This window comes from Cygnus olor, chromosome Z (assembly GCF_009769625.2).
Source record: "Cygnus olor isolate bCygOlo1 chromosome Z, bCygOlo1.pri.v2, whole genome shotgun sequence".
Classification (NCBI taxonomy): Eukaryota; Metazoa; Chordata; class Aves; order Anseriformes; family Anatidae; genus Cygnus; species Cygnus olor.
This window is the reverse complement of record NC_049198.1, coordinates 29,568,345-29,588,660: the sequence shown is the minus strand read 5'-3', so window position 1 is coordinate 29,588,660 and position 20,316 is coordinate 29,568,345. Positions and strand designations below refer to the sequence as shown.

Here is a 20,316-nt window from a genome sequence, read left to right as displayed (position 1 = left end):
TTCATATACATCTAAATACACAAGACTAGACAGCTACATCAGATATTCAGAACTGGGGCACCTAATCCTCAAAAGGAGAAATGAGCCTGTAGAAATGGCAACTTGTGCTTTGAATAGGAGAGAATGAACTATGCTTTTGCAAAGGAGAGAGTTAATGCAGTAAGCATCTAGTAGTATGTATCAGGCCTTCAAAGCAAAACTTCTGTCTACTTGAACGCACATGGACATTACAGAATCACAGAATGGCTGAGGTTGGAAGGGACCTCTGAAGATCATCTAGTCAAACCCCCTTGCTGAGCAGGATCACCTAGAGCACACTGTGCAGGACGGCAGGTTTTGAATGTCTCCAGAGAGACAGAGATAGAGCACACTGTCCAGGCGGGTTTTGAATGTCTCCAGAGAAGGAGACTCCACAACCCCTCTGGGCAAACTGTTCCAGTGCTCTGTCACCCCCACAGTGAAGAAGTGCCCTCTCATATTCAGCCAGAACCTCCTGTGCTTCACTTTGTGCCTGTTGCCTCATCCTGTCGCTGGGCACAACTGAAAAGAGACTGGCTCTGTCTTCTTGATACACTTCCCTCATAAATTTGGACACAACAATGAGGTAGGTCTCCCCTCAGTCTTCTCTTTTCCAGGCTAAACAGGCCCAGCTCTCTCAGCCTGTCCTCATACAACAGGTGCTCCAGTCCTCTAATCATCTTTGTAGCCCTTCTCTGGATTCGCTCCAGTAGCTACATGTCTCTCTGGTCCTGTGGAGCCCAGAACCAGACACAGCACCCCAGGTGAGACCCCACCAGGACTGAGTAGAGGAGCAGGATCACCTCCCTCAACCTGCTGGCAATACTCTTTCAAATGTAGCCCGGGGTACTGTTGGCTTTCTTGGCCACAAGGGCACATTGCCAGCTCATGGTTACGCTGCTGCCCAACAGGACTCCCAGGTCCCTCTCTGCAGAAGACTGAGAAGCAGGTAGACACAGCCTTTCATTGTTAGTCATCCAGGTAAGTTTTGAAAAATTCTCCTGTCAAACAGTATCTTTAGTTATCATAATGCCTTTTAAAAATCTTCCAGTGCCTGAAAAAAAGTTCTACTATAATCTATAATAATACTAATGAATACTATTATTAATACTAATAATACTAATTAATAATACTATAATAATACCAAGACACATTCTGTTATTCTGGAAGACTGACTTTAAACTACAATGCTATTCAGAGAACAAATATAAATCATTTAGTTATCAGATGTTCCAGTCATCAGTAGAAGCTGATCAAGTGTTTGTATAAGCACAAGACAAGCAGATGACCAGTAAGGTTAGTTGTTCAAAATTAATATATAAGATTTGTTTAAAGCACAAATTCATCCTTGTGGCAAACACATTTCAGTTAACCAGTATTTCCATACAAACATTTTAATGAGCTAGGCATGTACCTAAAGCACTATTACTAAAAGACAAGAAGCACTGAAATGCATAGTTTCAAGTTGCTTTGCAAGGTTGGTTTCCTTTTCCGTGAATAAAGGAAACAGCAATACTCGTTAGCTTACTTTATCAGTTCACAGAATCCACTTTTTACCCACCCAAATATTTTGCTTTACTGCAAAAGAAATTTGTCTTTCAGCTTCATCAAAGTCAAGAATATACTTAAAACACAACTGTTTTCATTCAAAGCAAATTTTTTTATGCGAAACTAAAATCCAAATGATAATGGTCATCTTGAGACAGGTTGAAATTAAATGGAAGATTTTCCACATGCAGTAATATCATGTTCAAGCATTATGCAGTAAAGAAACATGCTCATTTCTAACATCTTTACAAGTTCTTTCCATTACATCATTAATTATTTAACCTGTAAGTTACCCTATACTGGAAGGAAAAGTAAAACAATACTATGAAGTAATCTTTATACTGATATTAAGGTACAAAGGCCTTAGCTGAATCCCATTCAAAGCACAACTTGCTATTGTTACAGCTTCATTTCTAGATAGAACCTCGAATTCCATGAATAGTTGGCTGAAATGCAGAAGCATTCAACCATGCACTTGTTGCAAATTGATTAGGGAACGTGTGACAGTGCTGGTTACTTCAGTGAGTTTCACTGCAGCACAAACATTTCTAAAGCAATATAAAAACCCATCTGAATGAATATGATCAAAGTATAAACATTCAGTGCCTTGCAAGAGAGTTCACTACAGGGTTTCTCACGTGCTACAGTATTTAACAGAGCTCTGCTTTAGCTATGGGAATGGACCCTGAAGAGTAGCTTGTATGAGAGAACTGCCCACACCAGGGGAAAGACAAAATACCAGGCATTTTATCTCTACATTGAAGCATTTTGTTTCACTTCACAGGTGTATTAAGGTAGTAGAATTAGCTACTGTGGGTGTATATACTAATCTAGACAGAGTAACACTAGAAAAATTACAAATACACCAATATGAGAGAAGGAACTGCAAAATACTGGGGGGGAGTTCAGAGTTTGATCCTAGTCACTTTCTACGAAAATCAACAATATATGAATAATGATAGTGAATATGTGATAGTTCAAAGCAAGAGTCAGTTTAAAAATGTGCCAAGAGTTTAGCACTAAAAGATACTATTAGTAATAGAAGCTAGAATTTCTAGAGGACAATGACAGTGTGGGAACTGCTTAAGCTTGTTTAACTGCATACCATTAAAGCTACCTGAGGTATTTTATAATGCCTTACGTGTTAGATCAAAGTTTGCCTTTAGTACAAATAATAATCACCTCACAACAAACACTATGAAGTAATTTTTTTTCCGAGACCCTCAGAACACTTTGGCAGAAAGAAAGAAATAGCACTGTGGATCACTGCTCCTCACTCCTAGTTCCCCTGCTCAGCATTATATCACTTAAAAAGCTTTCAAATTAAGATTTTTAGCTATGGCATAGGACTGCACTAATAACTTCAACAAACCTAGAAGTACAAAATTATTTATTAGCTAGCCTTGCTATCGGCTCCTTCATTTGTTCCTATTAGTGTTCTCCTTAAGGAAAAGTCACAAAGAATGGACACAATACTTTTTCTGTTGGAAAGAAGTTCATAGTTTTACTTGGGGACAAGATCACCATGCATTAGCAGAAACACCTTCTTTATTAGGCCTCCCAGTACTGCCTTTCATCCACTGTCTCTCTATAACAAAAATATCTGCATTTTCAAGAGTGGTCTTCTCTCTTTTAAATTAAACCTCGTACGTGTTTCAACAGCTTATTAAAAAAACTTGATATCCAAAACTGGTGTTAAAACTAGCATAACAAACATGTTTGCCTACACTATTTGTGTATATATATACACACACTCGGGAAATGCAATATTAACATAAGAAACATGAATATTAGAAAAGTCATGACAGTTATTTTTTAAACTGACCATTTTGAGTTCTATTTCGTGAAACTTAAGTTTACAGACTTCAAGATACAGACATTTACAACCTGATGTCATTTGCAGAAAAGAACACAATGCTTTTAGCGGCAGAAAAACTTAAAAGTGCAGTAACTGAACGGGCAAAAAATAAAGCTAGTCTGAATGTTAGCTGAACAATAATGTCTCTTCAGCAAATTGATCCCAATATCGCAGAAAAAATAATATACAAGCTAATTAAATTTCAAAATCTAAATCTCTTCTGAATTCTGGCATAAAGATGTAATTGAAATGGGTAGTTTACTTGTGATTATATTCTGTGTTTTAAAAATCAAAGAATTATTTGTTTATTCATGGTAAATGCTACAGAATTCTCCCTTTTTCCCTTTAGTGGTAACTATTAGCATATAAGATCTGAGGATAAAATCTTACACTAACAGAAACACTTTCCTGCATTGGTTTCATTGTTTAAATTGCCTAAAAGGATCCATTCTAAATCAACTACTGATAAAAGTCTACCCCAGCATTATATGCACAAAAATGGTATCACCAGAAGTTTAGTTGATTTAGAGTCATGAAGGTAATGGTAGAGGCAGGAGCTATTCCGTAAACCATCTGATATTTTCCACTATAACAATGCCTGACTGATTTAAAAACTCCAAGACACTACAGGCATCATTTTAAGTACAAAGAGTGGTTTATATCAGGAGATTAAGTTACTGTACCAAACAATTACAGTAGCTACTATCCGATTTGCAATTCCACATGCCCATCTTCTGATGGATCATTTTAATGACTTCAGTCTTCCACACGTTCTCACAACAATAGCCTTGATTTAAAAAGCTATTAAAATTAACACATCTAAACTTAAGATCTGGTCCCAATAGAAGACCTGGCCAAAAGTTGCAAGATATTGTGTTCTGACTTCTAAAATTTCTGCTCCTACCTTTGCTGTGTCTACCTCGCACCTCAAAATTACTTCTGAATACTGGAGCTCAAATAGCCCACTGAACTTCTGTGAGCACAGCACTAGCAATGAAACATGACTAAACATATTATTTTTATATGCAAGACAAGATTTCATCTTTCCATGCACATTTTCATCCACTTAAGACCCATCTTTCCGAAATATCTGTAAATCCTATTTATCAAGCTACACATGCTTATGTCACCTAATTCCTTAGTTATTTCTTTTTTTCACATGCCTGTAAATTCCCTTGTTATTTGTGATCAGGTTACTAAAATAAAGTGATGCTGTATCAGCCCTAGCGAATACATCACACGTCATTTTAATATAAAGAACCGCAGTTCATTTTTCAGGGGAAAATTACTTAAGAAAGCTTCTATCATCCAAAAACCCATTTTGGACTATTACATATTTGCACACAATAAGTATCAGTTAAATGCACATACCGTCTGCAGACCTCTGCAAGGAAACTGGTAATACAAAACTCTCTTTACAATAGCTTGACGCCAATAAAAAGACAAAAACCCTACTTACTGAAACAGCTATCATGGTGCTGTCAGGCCGCCATTCTGCCTGTTTGTACGGTCCAAACTGAGAAGCTGCTTTTGACAGTTCCTTGTAACTCACAATTAATACACTGGGCTGAAAGGAAAAAAAAGAAAGCAACACAATAATAATTACATCTTCTGTCTAGAAGGAATGGAAACTATAAACAGTTATGCTTCCTTATCAGTATATTTCTCTTGAAAAGGGAAGTTAAAAGATTGAGTATTTGACAATGCATAATACAGTAGTGGTTTCAAAGAGAGTCTATGGTGAATTCTTGCCACACTGTCATTCCTAATCTCACTCTTCCAAATAAAGGGTACTTGAATAAAATAGTTCATTTGCCCAGTCATTACAGAGTACAAAAGTAGATTCAAGGTACACAAAGGATAACTGATACTTAAGATGAACAATAGTGTCTCTAGTAGGTTCTAATAATGAAAAGGACTGTCAAATTAGCTAAGACGAAACATTCTACATAGAGGACTTGGTACAATCTATCTGTATTGTTTCTACTAAATGGATGGACCATTGTATTAAATAGAATGATAACCAAAGAATTTGTTTTATATCTCTTCAAGAAAAGGTTACCAGAAATCATGCAGAAAAAACACATCTCAAGTTCACTGCAGAGATTTTGCATATGAGACGCAACTGTTGGCACCTTTCTTCTTGGGAATGGAGAAGAGCTCTGGAGTCACGAGGCCCAGAAAATGCTACCAAAGGCACCAAGTCTTCATTCACTTTCTTGAAAACAATTTGGAGCTGTGACATAAAAACCTAATGGAAAGCTATCTTTTCTTGCTCCTATGCTTAGAAACAGATCTTAAATATATTTATGGAGGAAGAATGTTTGCGCTTTCTTGCTCTTGAACCAATAACAACTTTCAGCTTAGATAGGTATTCCCGTCTGCTACCCTCCACCACTGGGAAAGAGGGAAGCAGAAAGATACGTGCTTACACGTCAGATCACAATTGCACATCCTCAGCTTTCAGCTAAATTAAACAGGCCATGCTTTTCGTAAAAGAAACTCCTCCCCAGTATTGCAGGAGATGAACTTTCCCTAACCATATGAATGCTGATTTTTCTTCAGAGCTTTAGCAGCAAGCTCTGTACCAACAGAAGCACACTTCTCCAGCTGCTGGAAGGGAAACAAAAGGCTGAGTAAAAAACACTCTTTTTGCCGAAAGCAGTCACAGATCCATCTGGCAACACTCATCACCTGCCATGAGGTCCAGAGGTGATGGCAATTTACTACTGTTCTTCGTCTACTAGCTCAAATGGCAAAAGCTGGCACAACAAATCTAAAAAGATTAATTCTACCCCAAAATCATGTCTGTCTGCACCATACCCCAGAATTAGGGGAGTATCTAATACCATCACATTTGGAACCAATTGCTTCAGTTTCCCTTCAGAATAAGCAGAGCTACAAACAAATTAGTATGAAATTAAGTAATCAAATACTTTCACCATGCATATAAATTAGGAGTTTAATTAATGGCACATAGGCCTTGGTAAATTTATAGTATAACCTTGTTTTCTGTAAACAGTACCATCACTTAAATTTCAAATCTACACAGAACCGGATTACCAAAAATACAGTTCAGTATTTACACTGGAAAATATAACAAGCAAATTAAATCTTAACTAAGAACTATTTACACCGGCTTTTTCAATTCAGATGGCTTCTTTTGCCGCTACTTGCAAATAAGTAAACTAACATTAAATAGATTACTCTTAGCAGAATCTTCTTGCTTGTTCTTCTAAGTACATAGCCTTTCACTGCTTGACTTAAACCCAGGTCAAATGCCTTAGATAAACTGCCTTGTGACAGCACAATCGTGGTAATCTGCTCTAGTGATTGAGACCAACCTTTAAGTACTCGTGTGCTTCAAGCATTTTAGCAGCAGGCAAAAAATATTTCAGAACCTCATTAATGCACAATGATTTTCTTCCTATATTCTTACTTTCACAAAACATAATGACAGTATTTATACTGTAATGTTCTTGTGACATTTATTTATGAGAAAGCTGCTATTATACCTCAGAATCTGGAAGAACATTCTACTTACATAGCAGCTGTAAAATTTATACAAAATAGACATCTAGATTGATTTCATTTTGTGTTTTGCAGATGAATAGTAAAGGAGTTATCATTAGGAGTACATAGAAGCATTCTGGATCTTTCTGCAGATTCAGTAGCCTTCTTTCTTATTAGCAAGCAGTTCTGTTTCAAATTCAATAGGTCCAAAAGTCTACCTAGCTAATGGTTAAACTGTAATTATTTCACTAATGGAATTTATTTCCACATACAGAAACTGAAAAAAAAAAAAAAATAAATCTTCCTCTGTGAAGAAAACACCTGACACACAGACTTTCACTTCACAGGTTTACAGCACAGCTACAGGGCAACCTGCTCTCCTGCTCTGCTCATGCAGGAGAAATAGAAGCAGCCATTTTACACCTGAAGTCATTTCTTACTGAAAAAAGAAGTGACCTAACAGGTGTCAGAGCACAGAATTCTGTTTTATAAACAGGAGCCTATCGGCCTAACTTTAAGTATTTGCCTCAAGTGAAACAACCCATTCAACACACATTTAAAAAAAACAAAAACAAAAAACAGAAGGGTCTAGTTAGTACAATACCCTTCTCTGGTTAGTTTTAGATAGTTAAGTCATAGTCCGTACAGAAGCAGTAGTTATTTAGGAAAAACTCTGTGTAATGAAATCTAAATTTTAACATTTGTTTCTGTTGTGAAAACCAACTCCCTATAGCTGCTTCATAACAAACCAAACCAAAAAAACACATGGAGTTTTGTCCTCTTCACATTTCTGCACCACCTATTGAAAACTAAAACAAATCTAGTTAAGCACAGCTGTAATGAAACAGTCTCAAATAAGTCAAGCCATTGATTCTCCTCCTTTGCAATGCTTAAAATTTCCTTTCACTGAAGTTTTAATGGCTGAGTCCCAACTTTTGAAGAAACTGATGTTTCAAGAAACACGGGAAGTGACCTAGCAAAAAAAAAAAAACAGTTGTTCAAAAAAATTGTCTACTTAATGAAAGTAAACACCTTTGGTTTTTAAGGAAGGAAAAACTGAAGACATGCTGTGCAAATATTAAGCAATTCTTTCACTCAAAACTGCAACCTAAAGCTAGCAAAAGCTTTCCAAAATAGATGAGAAGCATATCTGGCATTTCACAATCTGCTGCAGAGAATATCTAGCATTTTGATATAGTACGCTTTGCCTCTCAGGAAGGAATATAAGGTCAGCCAAAACAGAAGCCGACACTCACTTATGAATAGAACAGTGTGGGTGGATGCTCAAAGGACAACAAAAATGAAGGAGGGGGAGGAGGAGGGAAAAAGATAACCTTAAAAAGAATATACTAATAACATCACCAAAGAGTAAACAAATTCTCCAGCGTGCTCCAGGATTAAAAAGAGGGCAATAGAATACAACTTCTTGTTCCCATAGTTCAATATACTGTATTTCCTTCCTTTCTTATCCACCACTCATCCATCTTGCTTCCATCCTCCACCCTTTCCACAGGTCCCCTACTCTGAAGTCTTTATGTTTCTCAATAAATACTTCCCAGCTTAAAAATGCCTTTTTAAAATTACTTATGTCAGATTATGACAGCATTCATAGCAGGCAGATGAAAGCAAATATGATGACCAATTCTGAAATACAGGAGCTACATCATTTATAAAACAGTAATGTAGCAAACCAGCTTAACAGGCAAAGACATCTAATTCAACAAACTACTTTAAAAACCCCCTTTTGTTTCATTGTAAGTTGCTGAAAGATTATTCAATAAGAATTCCTTTGGACTTCCAACTCAGAAATATGAACTCTTCGTCAACATCAGGCCAAAACAAAACAATACTACAACAAACACAAAGCGAAAGTATTTTAAAATTGATGGGTTTATTTAACTCTACCTGCCAGAATATACCATATTTTCCATCTCCTTTCTTTAAGCAATAAATAATCTCATAAGATTGGATCATATGAAGTGGCTTTTGCAAAGAGATCTATCAAGATATACAAACCCTACATCAAAATCTCTCTGCATGCTAGACGTGGGATATTCCTGGTTTACTTCTTCAAACACAAGCATTCCACAATATGTGATATGAATGCACATTGAGCAGACATTTAAATCCCAAACTAAGATATGAATGCTGCTCTGAACTGGCTCTCTTTAAATAGCACAAGTAGCACAGAGTTGAACAGCAACCCTCACAGGAACGAGCGACTGTCTTTAATCAAGGTGTTTAAAAGCATTAAAATATAATAATACATTAGGCAACTGGAGAGAGGTACAGTCATTGTTTGACAGAATATATTATAATGAAAACAAAGGTTTTCCTTAATTTAGATTCTGTGGTTTGACTGCTGCAGGCTAATGGCAAATTGTGCATGTAGTACATTTAACAAGTTAAGTAGGTCAGCAAATACAGTGTAAAACTACTGCACTAAGTCTGAGAATTAAACACCTAACAGCATCTTTGGATTCAGATACTGAAGCCTGTTAGTGTTCCTTAATTTTCAGTCGCTCTCTTAACACTAATTCACTTGAACCCAGAAGAAAAGAGAGAAAGAGCAAGACAGGAACATTGCCATTTATAGTCATCCCAAAAATTAATAAAACCATGAAGTAACACTCTCTCTCAAGCTTGTAGATGTACCTGTCAGACACCAGCACACTCTTAATTTTTACACAAAACAAAGAAGTAGTTATTATAGTTGTATTAAATATGAATAGCAACACTGTACCCTACGCAAGGATAGCAATGTCTCAAGCAGTTTATAAATTTACGCTCAAATGCTTATGCATGGCAAAAAAGTTACATGAATTCTTAAAAACACTGATAAAGTTTTACAGAATCCTGTCCAAATAATACTTAAGAACTTTGCAAAGTTATGGATGTTTTGCCTAGCCTATACACCTCCAACATGTTCGACTCCAAACCACATTTTTTTCTGCCCTTTTTATTCTAAATATAAATCCAGAGGAACTTGAATTTTTTTTTTCGAACACAAGTAAGTTATACAATCCTTAATACCTCCTTTTCTTTCTTTTATAGGATTCTACTCATCAGTTCTCCTCCATCAATTCACTTCTACCGATTTACTTACGGAATAATTTTTTGCATTTAAATTATAGTTGCCAAACACTAAATATCTGGAAGACAATCAGTCTTCTCACAACTGCCGTGTCTAGGAAGAAATTCTTACGTGTGCTGAGAGCATGCAGTGGTATCAGCAGCTAACGACATAGTATTACGTACATTTTTTCTTCTTAACAGAACCAATAAGAATCCTGCACAGCCATAGATAAATGTCAAAACCCTTACATTCTCATCCTTTAACAATTCAGTATTCTAAACATTCTGAACATCTAAACATTTAATCTCACTCAGAATCAGGAGGCAATTTCTTTCAAAAAACACAGATGATCTGTTTTGTCTTACAAGACAAATCTTTCAATGCTGTGTTGTGGCTGTAAGCACAAGACAAAAATCAAATGTACACTGCTTTGATGAGCTTACAGTCTAAGTGACAGGCTGCAAGAAAACAGACCCAAGGGCTGGTGAAATTGCACATTGTATTTTGTCATTAAATGGCTTGTGCTCCACTTTTAAGGTTGAAGCTTCATAGGTTTATAAAGTTATAAAAGGTTAAATGGAGAAAGAAAAAGTATACCCGCGTAACAAAGGAAAATTCATTCGTACAGACCACAAGAAGAAGAAAAGAACACAGAGTATGAATAGCTATTTTGTAATTAACACAAATACAAGGTAGTGGTAAAAAAAAATTCTAAAAATGTGGTTAATTAGAAAAATATTGCTTAAAGCTTTAATTAAGTTTTAAAAAACAGCAATAAGTTTAGAATCAGCAGAGTATCCATCCAAGAAGCATAACACGCACAACTTCCAATGACATGCTTCACATAAGCTGCTGTGAAAGAGCAAAAAACGAAGTGCATCAGAACCATCTAGCAGATGATAGTCACTGCCTCTCACAAACAAAAGTTTTCAGTTAATCTACTGCTCAGAAATGCTGACAATATGAAAGGTCATATTCTGTAGTTTTTTGCTGTTCCGCAGACCCATGAACTATCAAGTGCTTAAAGTTTAAGTTAAATAGAACTCCGTGATGAAGATCAGATTCACAAAAGCTCTAACCTCATCTCTGATCTTGTACTGGCAAACAACTTCATGAACAACTGCTTGCAAAGTCAAAACCCACAGCTGAAGACATTCTTCTCTTCATTCACGTAATTCTACAATGTCTTTGAAGGGTCATCTATTTGATATTAAGATAGGATAAACCAAAAAACTGTAAAGATGTACTGAATATTAACATGAGAACTTTACATTTCATGTGACAAACTCATCTGTCTAATAGGTATTTTCTCTCTCTTTTTTGTTAACTACCTAATTATAAATGCAACTTCATAATAGGAGCAACAGCACACCCCGTGCTCTTAGTAAAGTACAGATAGAAATGGCCTTCTCAGACCAGTACCAGATGGGTATCTGTAAGAAGTCAGCATTTCAGAAGTTAAATTACCATGGAAAGAAAAAACACAACAGAAGAAGCAAGACGTGGTAGTTTGCACTGATGCCATCTGTGCCATACTGTTCACAATAAGCAACCACATGCGTCACTATGAAGATGTTTGTTGTCCATTTTCCAAACAAATTTCAGATAAAATGCTACAGATTGTATCTCATCCTACCTAGGAGAAGGCCACATACAGTAATTCAACAGTTATTTTGCTTAGAGTTCTAAGATGAATGCATGATCCTGAAAGCATAACCCTGGAAGCCTAGTTAGTTTTTTCTTTTAATAGCCACCTGTAATAAATAAGATTAAAAAAAAAAAGTGCAGTTGTTTCTTTTAAGTGTCTATTTACATAAACTATAAGCACTGGAATTACAAATAACTTCTTTTATACTGTGCCAGAATTCCAGGTTGGAGAGAGCATTTCTCTAAGGGAAGCACAGATCCCTGTTTTCAATTTGTTTCAAGCATGTAACAAGCTCTACTTTAACACTGAACCAGTTAGAGACTGAAAAGCACAAGAAGAGTGTGTTAGAAGAGTTGCCTGAACATAAACTAATTCAGCATTCAAAACAAATAGAGATTATTCTGTCATCTAAGATTCTGATATGTACATTTTCCCATAAGCTTACAGTTCATTTGAGTGATCTCATTCTATGTCAGATTATCACAAAAAACAGGAATATTTAAACACAAGGGTAGATATAAATACTAAGTTGGTAAACACCTAGGTAGTTAAGAAATTTTCCTCAAAATGAATAAATGAGATATTAAAATTGAGTTATTAAAATTATTAATTGAGTTATTAAAAACTGGTTATGACAGGCAGTCCAACCACCTCCAATAGTTTTCATTAAATATTCAGGGCCAGTACGTATTACTGTCACGAGTCTGTTAAGATTAAAGAAGGGAAACACTGGACTATATTTGTACGTACAAGTGTGCCATCAGACTCTATTTCTGTTCCACTTACTTTGCTGTTCAACATTTACAGGGGGAATTCATCTCCACACCTCTGTCACATCTCCTTCAGCTGCACACAGCTTCCCTCAGTATCTAGAGCCCTGTGGGTGAATATCTAGGATTCACTGAACTGCCTCAAGTTCTTACTTCATGAGATAACCAAACTGATCTAAAATTAAAGGCCACTGCTGTCAAAGGAGTAATGCTTTCAGTGAGCCAACTACAATGCTCCTTTGATCCCTCCATGAGCAGAAAAAAGCAGGTTTCTATTTGTTCAGCAAACTGAACAGCCTCATAAAGCCAATACTAGCTCCAAAAATACAGGTCTAAGCAGGAAAGATGACGACCCTTCAGACTGCACAGCTGCCTCATGAAACCCTCACCTTCAGTACCCAAGCCAATTAACTGCCTCTTCTTAGCATTTCAGAAAGTTTCTTTCATGAACTGAAGTTTCACATTTCAAACGCCCCAGTACTTAACATTAGCAGAATGAAAACCCCTCAACAAGCTTTCAAATTCTGTCAATGAAAACAGTTTCAGTGGCTTTCAGTGTCAATTAATCTTCTGAGGTACCTAAGCCATACATTTCTTATGAAATACTGAATAAAACCACTTAGATCAGCTGCCTCCAAACTGGGGCATGTGCCAGACAATCCACTGGGGAGCAAGAAAAAAAAGTTTATGCCACTGATAAATAAAAATTAAAAGTATTGTTTATTTCATCTTTATCTCATTCTTTTTTAATTTCTGTTTTGTGTCTGTTTTATAACAAACAAATAAGTATACTACTAAACATATATAGTTTGTAAGGAAATACACACACATTGGGGGTGCATGCCCAAACATCTTTTATCAGTATCAGCATGCAGTCAAGTAAGTTCACCACTCATTAGTGGTCTTTGTATCCACAATCCAGTCTCCCCCTTCAAAACACGTTAAATCATCTAGAACTTTTTGGCTCAAAGTCACCAGGAGAATTCCATCTATTTTTACATACATCATGTAAATCAGCTTCTAATCTTATCACCTATATGGCTTCCAAACCAGAAAACAATCCACACTTTGGCATAAACTTTCCCTAATATTCAGTCTTAACACACAGTAGATGAAAAGGAGCTTTAAACATTGCCACTTCACTTGAAAAACACACAACACTGAATATAAGTTCACAAGCCTGAACGTATTTCAAAGGGCCCCTTGTTCTTGAAAACCTCAAGATAGTTTCACCAGCCTCACATCCTTATTCTTACAGGAAACCTTTCATATATATTTGAGACAGTAATAAGTCTTAACAAGGACATTAGCCTAAAGGCTTTTCCACTTCACAAAACTGAATTAGTTCAACCTGACCAGAACTTAGCCTTGTTCTAAAGATACTTCTGACAAATGGTAACATTTTCTATAATGTAAAAATTTTTGTTTGTTTCATAGAAGTTCAACATATGACTTTAATATTCACCTGTTTAAAAAAAAAAAAAAGAAAACCAACACACTATGTTTAACAATAATGCAAAAGATTCTCATAAAGAGACTACCACACTTTATAGTCTAAACTCAGCTACTGACCAAGTCTGGCAAAGTCAGCATGTTCCTTAAAAACACCCATGACACACTGGAACCAAAACGTGTTGAGAAACTTTTAATGACCTGTAAGTTTGCTCAGCCTTTTTTTGCAACAAGTGAATTCTTCCAGCGTTCTGCCTCTTGCCAATTATACCTTGTTTAACATTTCAAAACAAGTCCAAACTTGTAACGTAATGAAGGCAGTCCTCAGGAACAGACCATAAAGTAAACTGCCTTCTGGACAACAGTACACATCTACAGAAGCATTCTACAAGCCTGTCCTCATTTATGCATTTTCCCAGAAAAGGCCATCAATTATGCTTTGTTGACAGCTACAACTACAGCTTTAACAGCTAGAAGACTGTGTAATTTACCTACAGTAGGCGCCATGAAGCTAAGGGACCACAGGCCATGCGATGCTGTTCACACAGCATAGTTACTGGGCTGACACGCCCTGGCTGGATACTTGTCGAAGTTAAAAAAGACAGCCACAGCAGCAACCCACCCAGGAACCAATTATCAGCCATGCAGAGCACAGCAGAAGGCAAAGTGATGAAACCTCAGCATAAATCAAAACAGGACTTTAAGGCTGTGACTGTTGTTTGATACCTTTCTATACCAGCTTTCTAAAATTAGATTTTTACTTTTCTCTATAATCCGAGATGAACTCGGAAAATTATCTGGAGTCGGAGATATTTTTAGACAGAGAGAGAATCTAATTAAGACAGTATTTAAAAAGATCCAGCATCAAAATTTAAACTCAATACCCTGGCTGTTTCATAAGATTGCGTCAAACCAAATTGACATGCAGCACTTTTATGTCACCAGACTAATTCAAAGCTCATTTAAAGCAACACATTTGATGCCAACTGTACACGGTTTCAAAACTGGATGTTGCTAGAGCAGCAACTTCCATTCAAAAGCCATGTCAATTTTTATGTTCACGGTCACAACGTATCTGACTTGTAATGGTAAAAGGGAAAGTTATTTAACTTCTTATAGGTTGTGTAATTGCGCAGTGTTACAGGTAGTTCTGCTTTGCAAAAGTAGGTGCTTCGTATGTTTTGTTTGTATGATCTCTTAAGTAAAACGCAAAACATGCGAACACAAAATACATGAAGCACACTTGCAAAACCTGCATTGCTATGAGCACCCTCTGCGTTAAGCTTGCCTGCCACTTAAAGTCGAAGCTTTAAAAAAAAAAAAAAGTTGGGCAGAAGTCTCATTTTTGGGAAGAACTGATGCCAGCTCCGAGCACATTTACCTTACGTGTCCTCGCAACGCCATAGTGCTACTGGTAAACACCTCGGGTTAACGGCACGGGTCCACAGGGGAGGCCCACCCCAGGGGCACTGGGGATTTCTGCGGGCTCCAGCCCCAGATTTCGCGACCCTTTTACCGACGAGGATGGAAGAGGGGGGCCGGGGCGGCCGGCCGGGGACGCACTCACCCTGCAGTACCAGACGCTGAGCTGGGACGGGGCCAGCACGGCGAAGAAGGCTCTCTGCGGGTCGGTGCGGATGTGGAGGGGCCGCTCGGGGCTCTCCAGCGGGCACAGCAGCCGTTTGGGCCAGCCGCTGAGGAAATACATGGCGGCGGGCTCGCGGGGCGCGGCTCTCGGCGGGCTCTAGCCTAGGCGGGGGTCGGCGGCGGCGGCACCAACCGGGGGGCGACGGTCACCTGCAGCCGGTCACTGCTCGGAGCGCGGCCGGGGCGGCTGCGGGGCCCCCCGCTGCGGCTCCTCGCTGCCGCCGGTGCCTCGCCCGCCCGCTGCCGGCGTCGCTGCGGGGCCCGAAGCGGCCGCCGCCATGTCCGTGCCGCCCGCCCCCCGCTCCGGCGTCCGGGCGCTCCGCGGCGGAGGAAGGGGGAGGGGGGAGCAGGGGGCGGGGCCGGGCTGACAGCCGCCCATTGGCCGCGGCGGCGGGCCCGCGCGGAAGTGGCGTCAGAGGCGGGCGAGGCTCCCGCCCCCGGGGGGCTCCGTGTGGAGGTTCCGGGCGGAAAGGCGCGCGGGGAGGGGGGAGCGGGGGGTTGCGCAGGCGCCGAGAGGCGCGGCGTGTGCGCGTGCGCGTGGGGCAGCGGCGGGGGCCCTTGGTTTGCTCAGTCCAGAGCAGAGCAGGCTGAGGGGAGGCCTCGTGGCGGCCTGCAGCTCCCTCACGAGGGGAGCGGAGGGGCAGGCGCTGAGCTCTGCTCCCTGGGGACAGCGACAGGACCCGAGGGAACGGCATGGAGCTGGGACAGGGGAGGGTCAGGCTGGGGGTTGGGGAAAGGTTCTGCACCCAGAGGGTGGTCGGGCACTGGGACAGGCTCCCCAGGGCACTGGTCACGGCACCAGGCCTGTCGGAGTTCCAGAAGAGTTTGGACAATGCTCTCAGGCACATGGTCGGATTTTGGGTGGTCCTTTGGGGACCCAAGAGTTAGACTCGATGATCCTTGTGGGTTCCTTCCAACTCTGGATATTTTGTGAATCTATAATTCTATGAATAAATAAACGTGAAGGCATCAGTGCTGGGATGAGGCTTCTCTCCTGGTTCTGCCACTGACAGGAGGAGTACGGCTGCTCGCTTGCACTTCAGCCCTGCGAAGCTTTGGAGTGCCTCAGGGCACTGCACTGCAAGACGCTTTGCACAAAGTGGGTCCTTTCGAAGCAAGCCTGCACCTTAGGAAATGAAAAAAATCATTTAGTGACAATGGAGATCCAAGAAAGATTGTAATTGCTGCTAAAGATAGATCTGGGTAAGACAGATCTGTGAGTTATCAGAGAAGGTGGTGTCATTGAAGCTGTGTTTCGGGGTTTGTGGACAAGAGGAGTACAGGTGGAGGGAATAGTCACACTTGCAGTGTGTGTGCAGCAGTGTGGTTTTGGCACTGAGTTTCTGCCAGGTGCTGTCACAAGTGTTTCTCCCACCAAGTGATGAGTTAGATTAAGGAACTAACCATCTGGAAATTATATACATATATATTTATATATATTTTTTTTCCCCTCTAGGTTATTTTTCAGCCAACACCTGTTCCCTCTTCTTGTTTCCAAAATTGTCCAACTGTTTTTATTCACACGTTAAGGAGAGAGCAGGAGCATGTGGTGAGAAGAGTGAAAAGTAGAAACTGCCTGAGCGCAAGGCAGCTTTAGATGTAGTGACAGAGGCTGATTAGTCTCTTGTAATTGGAGAGAAAAAAAAGATGAAGGAATATCATAGAAGATGGAAGAGAAGTGACGGTAAGCATTTGTGCCATTGCAAGGTCAGGTCATGTGTTGCAAAGACACAGCTACAGGTAGAAGTACTTAGGGAAACTTACTGAACAACTCTCTCTGTTCAGTAACTTACTGAACCACTCTCTTCTGTTGCAGCAATTCCTCTGGACTGTGGTGTACAGGTAAACATGTCTAACTGCCTCAGTATTACCTAGTTCCCTTTAAAGATTGTGGCTTGTCCCCACACCTAAGCTCTGTTCTCTCCTAACATCTTTTCTTGGTAATAAGTCATAGAATCACAGAATGGTTTGGTTTGGAATGGACCTTCAAGATCATCTCATTCCAACCCCCTGCCCCGGGCAGGGTCACCTCCCACCAGACCAGGTTGCTCAAAGCCCCATCCAGCCTGGCCTTGAACATTTCCAGGGATGGGGCATCCACAGCTTCTCCGGGCCCTCACCTCCAGTGCCTCACTATCCCCTGAGTAAAGAATTTCTTCCTTATATCCAACCTAAATTTCCCCTCCTTTAGTTTAAAGCCATTCCCCCTTGTCCTATCACTACACTCCTGGACAGAGTCCCTCCCCAGCTTTTCTGTAGGCCTCTTTTAAGTATTGGAAAGTTGCTACAAGGTCCCACTGGAGCTTTCTGCAGGCTAAACAACCCCAACTCCCTCAGCCTGTCTGCATAGATGAGGTGCTCCAGCCCTTTGATCACCTTCATGGCCCTCTTCTGGACTTGTTCTAATACATCCATGTCCTCCGTGTGCTGGGGGCCTCAGAGCTGAATGCAGGACTCCAGGTGGGGTGCCACAAGAGCAGAACAGAGGGGGAGAATCGCCTCCCTCGACCTGCTGGCCATGCTTCTTTTGATGCAGCCCAGCATACGGTTGGATTTCTGGGCTGCCAGTGCACATGGCTGGCTCATGTCGAGCTTCTCAGCAACCAGCACCCCAGGCCCTTCTCCTCAGGGATGCTCTCAATTCATCCTCTGCCCAACCTGTATTTGTGCTTAGAGTTACCCCAGCCCAGATGCGGGCCCTTGCATTTGGCCTTGTTGAACCTCATGAGGTTCGCACAGGCCCACCTCTCAGGCCTGTCCAGGTCCCTCTGGGTCGCATCCCTTCCCTCCAGTGTGTCAACTGCACAACACAGCTTGGTGTCTTCGGTAAACTTGCTGAGGGTGTACTCGGTCCCACTGTCCGTGTCACCAACAAAGATGTTAAGCAGCGCCAGTCCCAGTACTGACCCCTGAAGAACACCACTCGTCACTGATCTCCACCTGGGCACTGAGCCATTGACCACAACTCTCTGAGTGTGACCACCCAGCCAACTCCTTACCCACCAATTGGTCCATCCATAAAAACCATGTTTGTCCAATACAGAAACAAGGATATTATGCGAGACTGTGTCAAATGCTCTGTGCAAGTCCAGGTAGATGATGTCAGTTGCTCTTCCCCTATCCACCAGTGCTGTAACCCAGTTGTAGAACTCCACCAGATTTATCAGGCACAATCTGCTCTTACTGAAGCCTTGCTGACTCACCAGTCACCTCCTTGTTTCCCATGTGCAAATGTTTGTTGTTCTCATACAAATACCATGTTCCAGCTGAAGTGTCAGTCTGAATGCAGATGTGAAGAGAAGTGAGTTTTCATGATGTATATTTTAGAGCCCAGAAAAATCTAAGATCTGTTGAAAAAATATGTACTAAGGAAGCAAAGCATCAAGATATTTCTTATCCTCGATCTCTTAAGTAGGTAACCTGGAAATGTCTTATCATCAAATTCCCATCTCTCAGACAGATGCCAGTCAGCACTTCTGCTACAAACATCTTCTTTGATATAGGTTCTTCTCTGAACCCCTTTTGGACTGCTTTTCTGATAACTAGCCTCCTAAATTAATATATCGGATTAATTAGGAGCATAGCAGCAACTCATTTGTTAACTTCCTTTCTATTCCTTATATTAGGAAATAAATGCCATGAAATACACCCTGAAGAATAGGTATGACTTTTAGAATCATCTTTCTTCTGGATTAATTACATTTTTTCACCTTACTTAATGAAAGGAAAGTACAGATAAACTTGACAAAGAAAATTAAAAAAAAAAAAAAAAGGCCTGCATGTCTTCTGCAGCTCCTCGTAGCTTTCTTAGTTAATGCTACAGTGTTGTAATGCATATGTATGCATAGGAGGCAAACATGCCTCCAGATCATGCTGTTTCTGGTGAACAATACCAGGTTGTATGCTGAGAACAACATCAATGAAGGAAAACTACTGCAGTTGACAGCAACTAGATTTTAGGATTTTGTTGTAACAGTGCAATGTGCAAAAAGTAAAGGCTGAAGTCTTCATAATGTTTGCGTGATTGCTGTTGTTGCTGTCTGTGGAAAGGCATGGGGCACACAATAAAATCATAAATAATGATGGTGCATTCACTGGCACAAATGGTGCAATGTTTCATTCTAAGCTATGTCATTTTTGGTACAATTTGTGGGCTGAATCAAGAACATACTTTGATGCCTAGGATGGTAATTTGGTGACAAGGTAACAGACTTGTGAATCACAGGCTGTTTGTACTTGAAGACAAATACGTAAGCACATTTCTCAGTGTTGCAGTATAGGAACATAAGTCATACTGCCCTGGGAGGTAAAAGATTCGTAGAAATGACAAGCGTGCAGACAAACAATCTCACAGAACTTCTTCAGCAGATCTGGCGACGGCTGCCAAAGCACAATGACAGGATGTAGCAGAGAGACTATGATAACACGGCTGGACAGAACTGTGAAAGCCCTTCACGCACAGAGATCCAGTTGTCAGTTGTCATCAAGTTTACCTAGTTAAGATAAGATACACTTGCTTGCAGCTGCCTACACAATGACAGTCATGTAGTTTTGGAAACTGCACCCTTGAGATAACTGTCCTGAAAGGAAAGAGCACATGCAGAGGTGTGGGAGCATGCAGGGACACTGAAATATCATAAGCCTAGATAGGTCTCGATACAAGCAGGCAAGGAAGGAGGGGACACTGCTGAGGCAGACCAAGGGTGAAAACACTGCAGTGGTGTAGGTGCTCTGCACAGCTGCCCCTGTTAGACTGTTAGATTCCTGGCATTGAGTTACCGCTGTT

The 20,316-nt window shown here is 40.2% G+C and overlaps 1 protein-coding gene across 5 annotated transcripts in view; it reads right to left on the bottom strand.

Moving 5' to 3' along the window:
- Positions 1–15,844, bottom strand: part of RIC1 (RIC1 homolog, RAB6A GEF complex partner 1) — a 48,360-nt gene extending 32,516 nt beyond the window's left edge. For all 5 annotated transcript variants that reach the window (XM_040541920.1, XM_040541923.1, XM_040541922.1 and 2 more), the window contains exons 1-2: positions 15,451–15,844; positions 4,884–4,991 (exon numbers count right to left, since the gene is read on the bottom strand). In XM_040541920.1, coding sequence (XP_040397854.1) covers positions 4,884–4,991; positions 15,451–15,591 — 249 coding nt within the window. In that variant the 5' untranslated portion in view covers positions 15,592–15,844. The remainder of the gene's footprint in view (positions 1–4,883; positions 4,992–15,450) is intronic.
- Between the last annotated feature and the right edge of the window lie 4,472 nt (positions 15,845–20,316).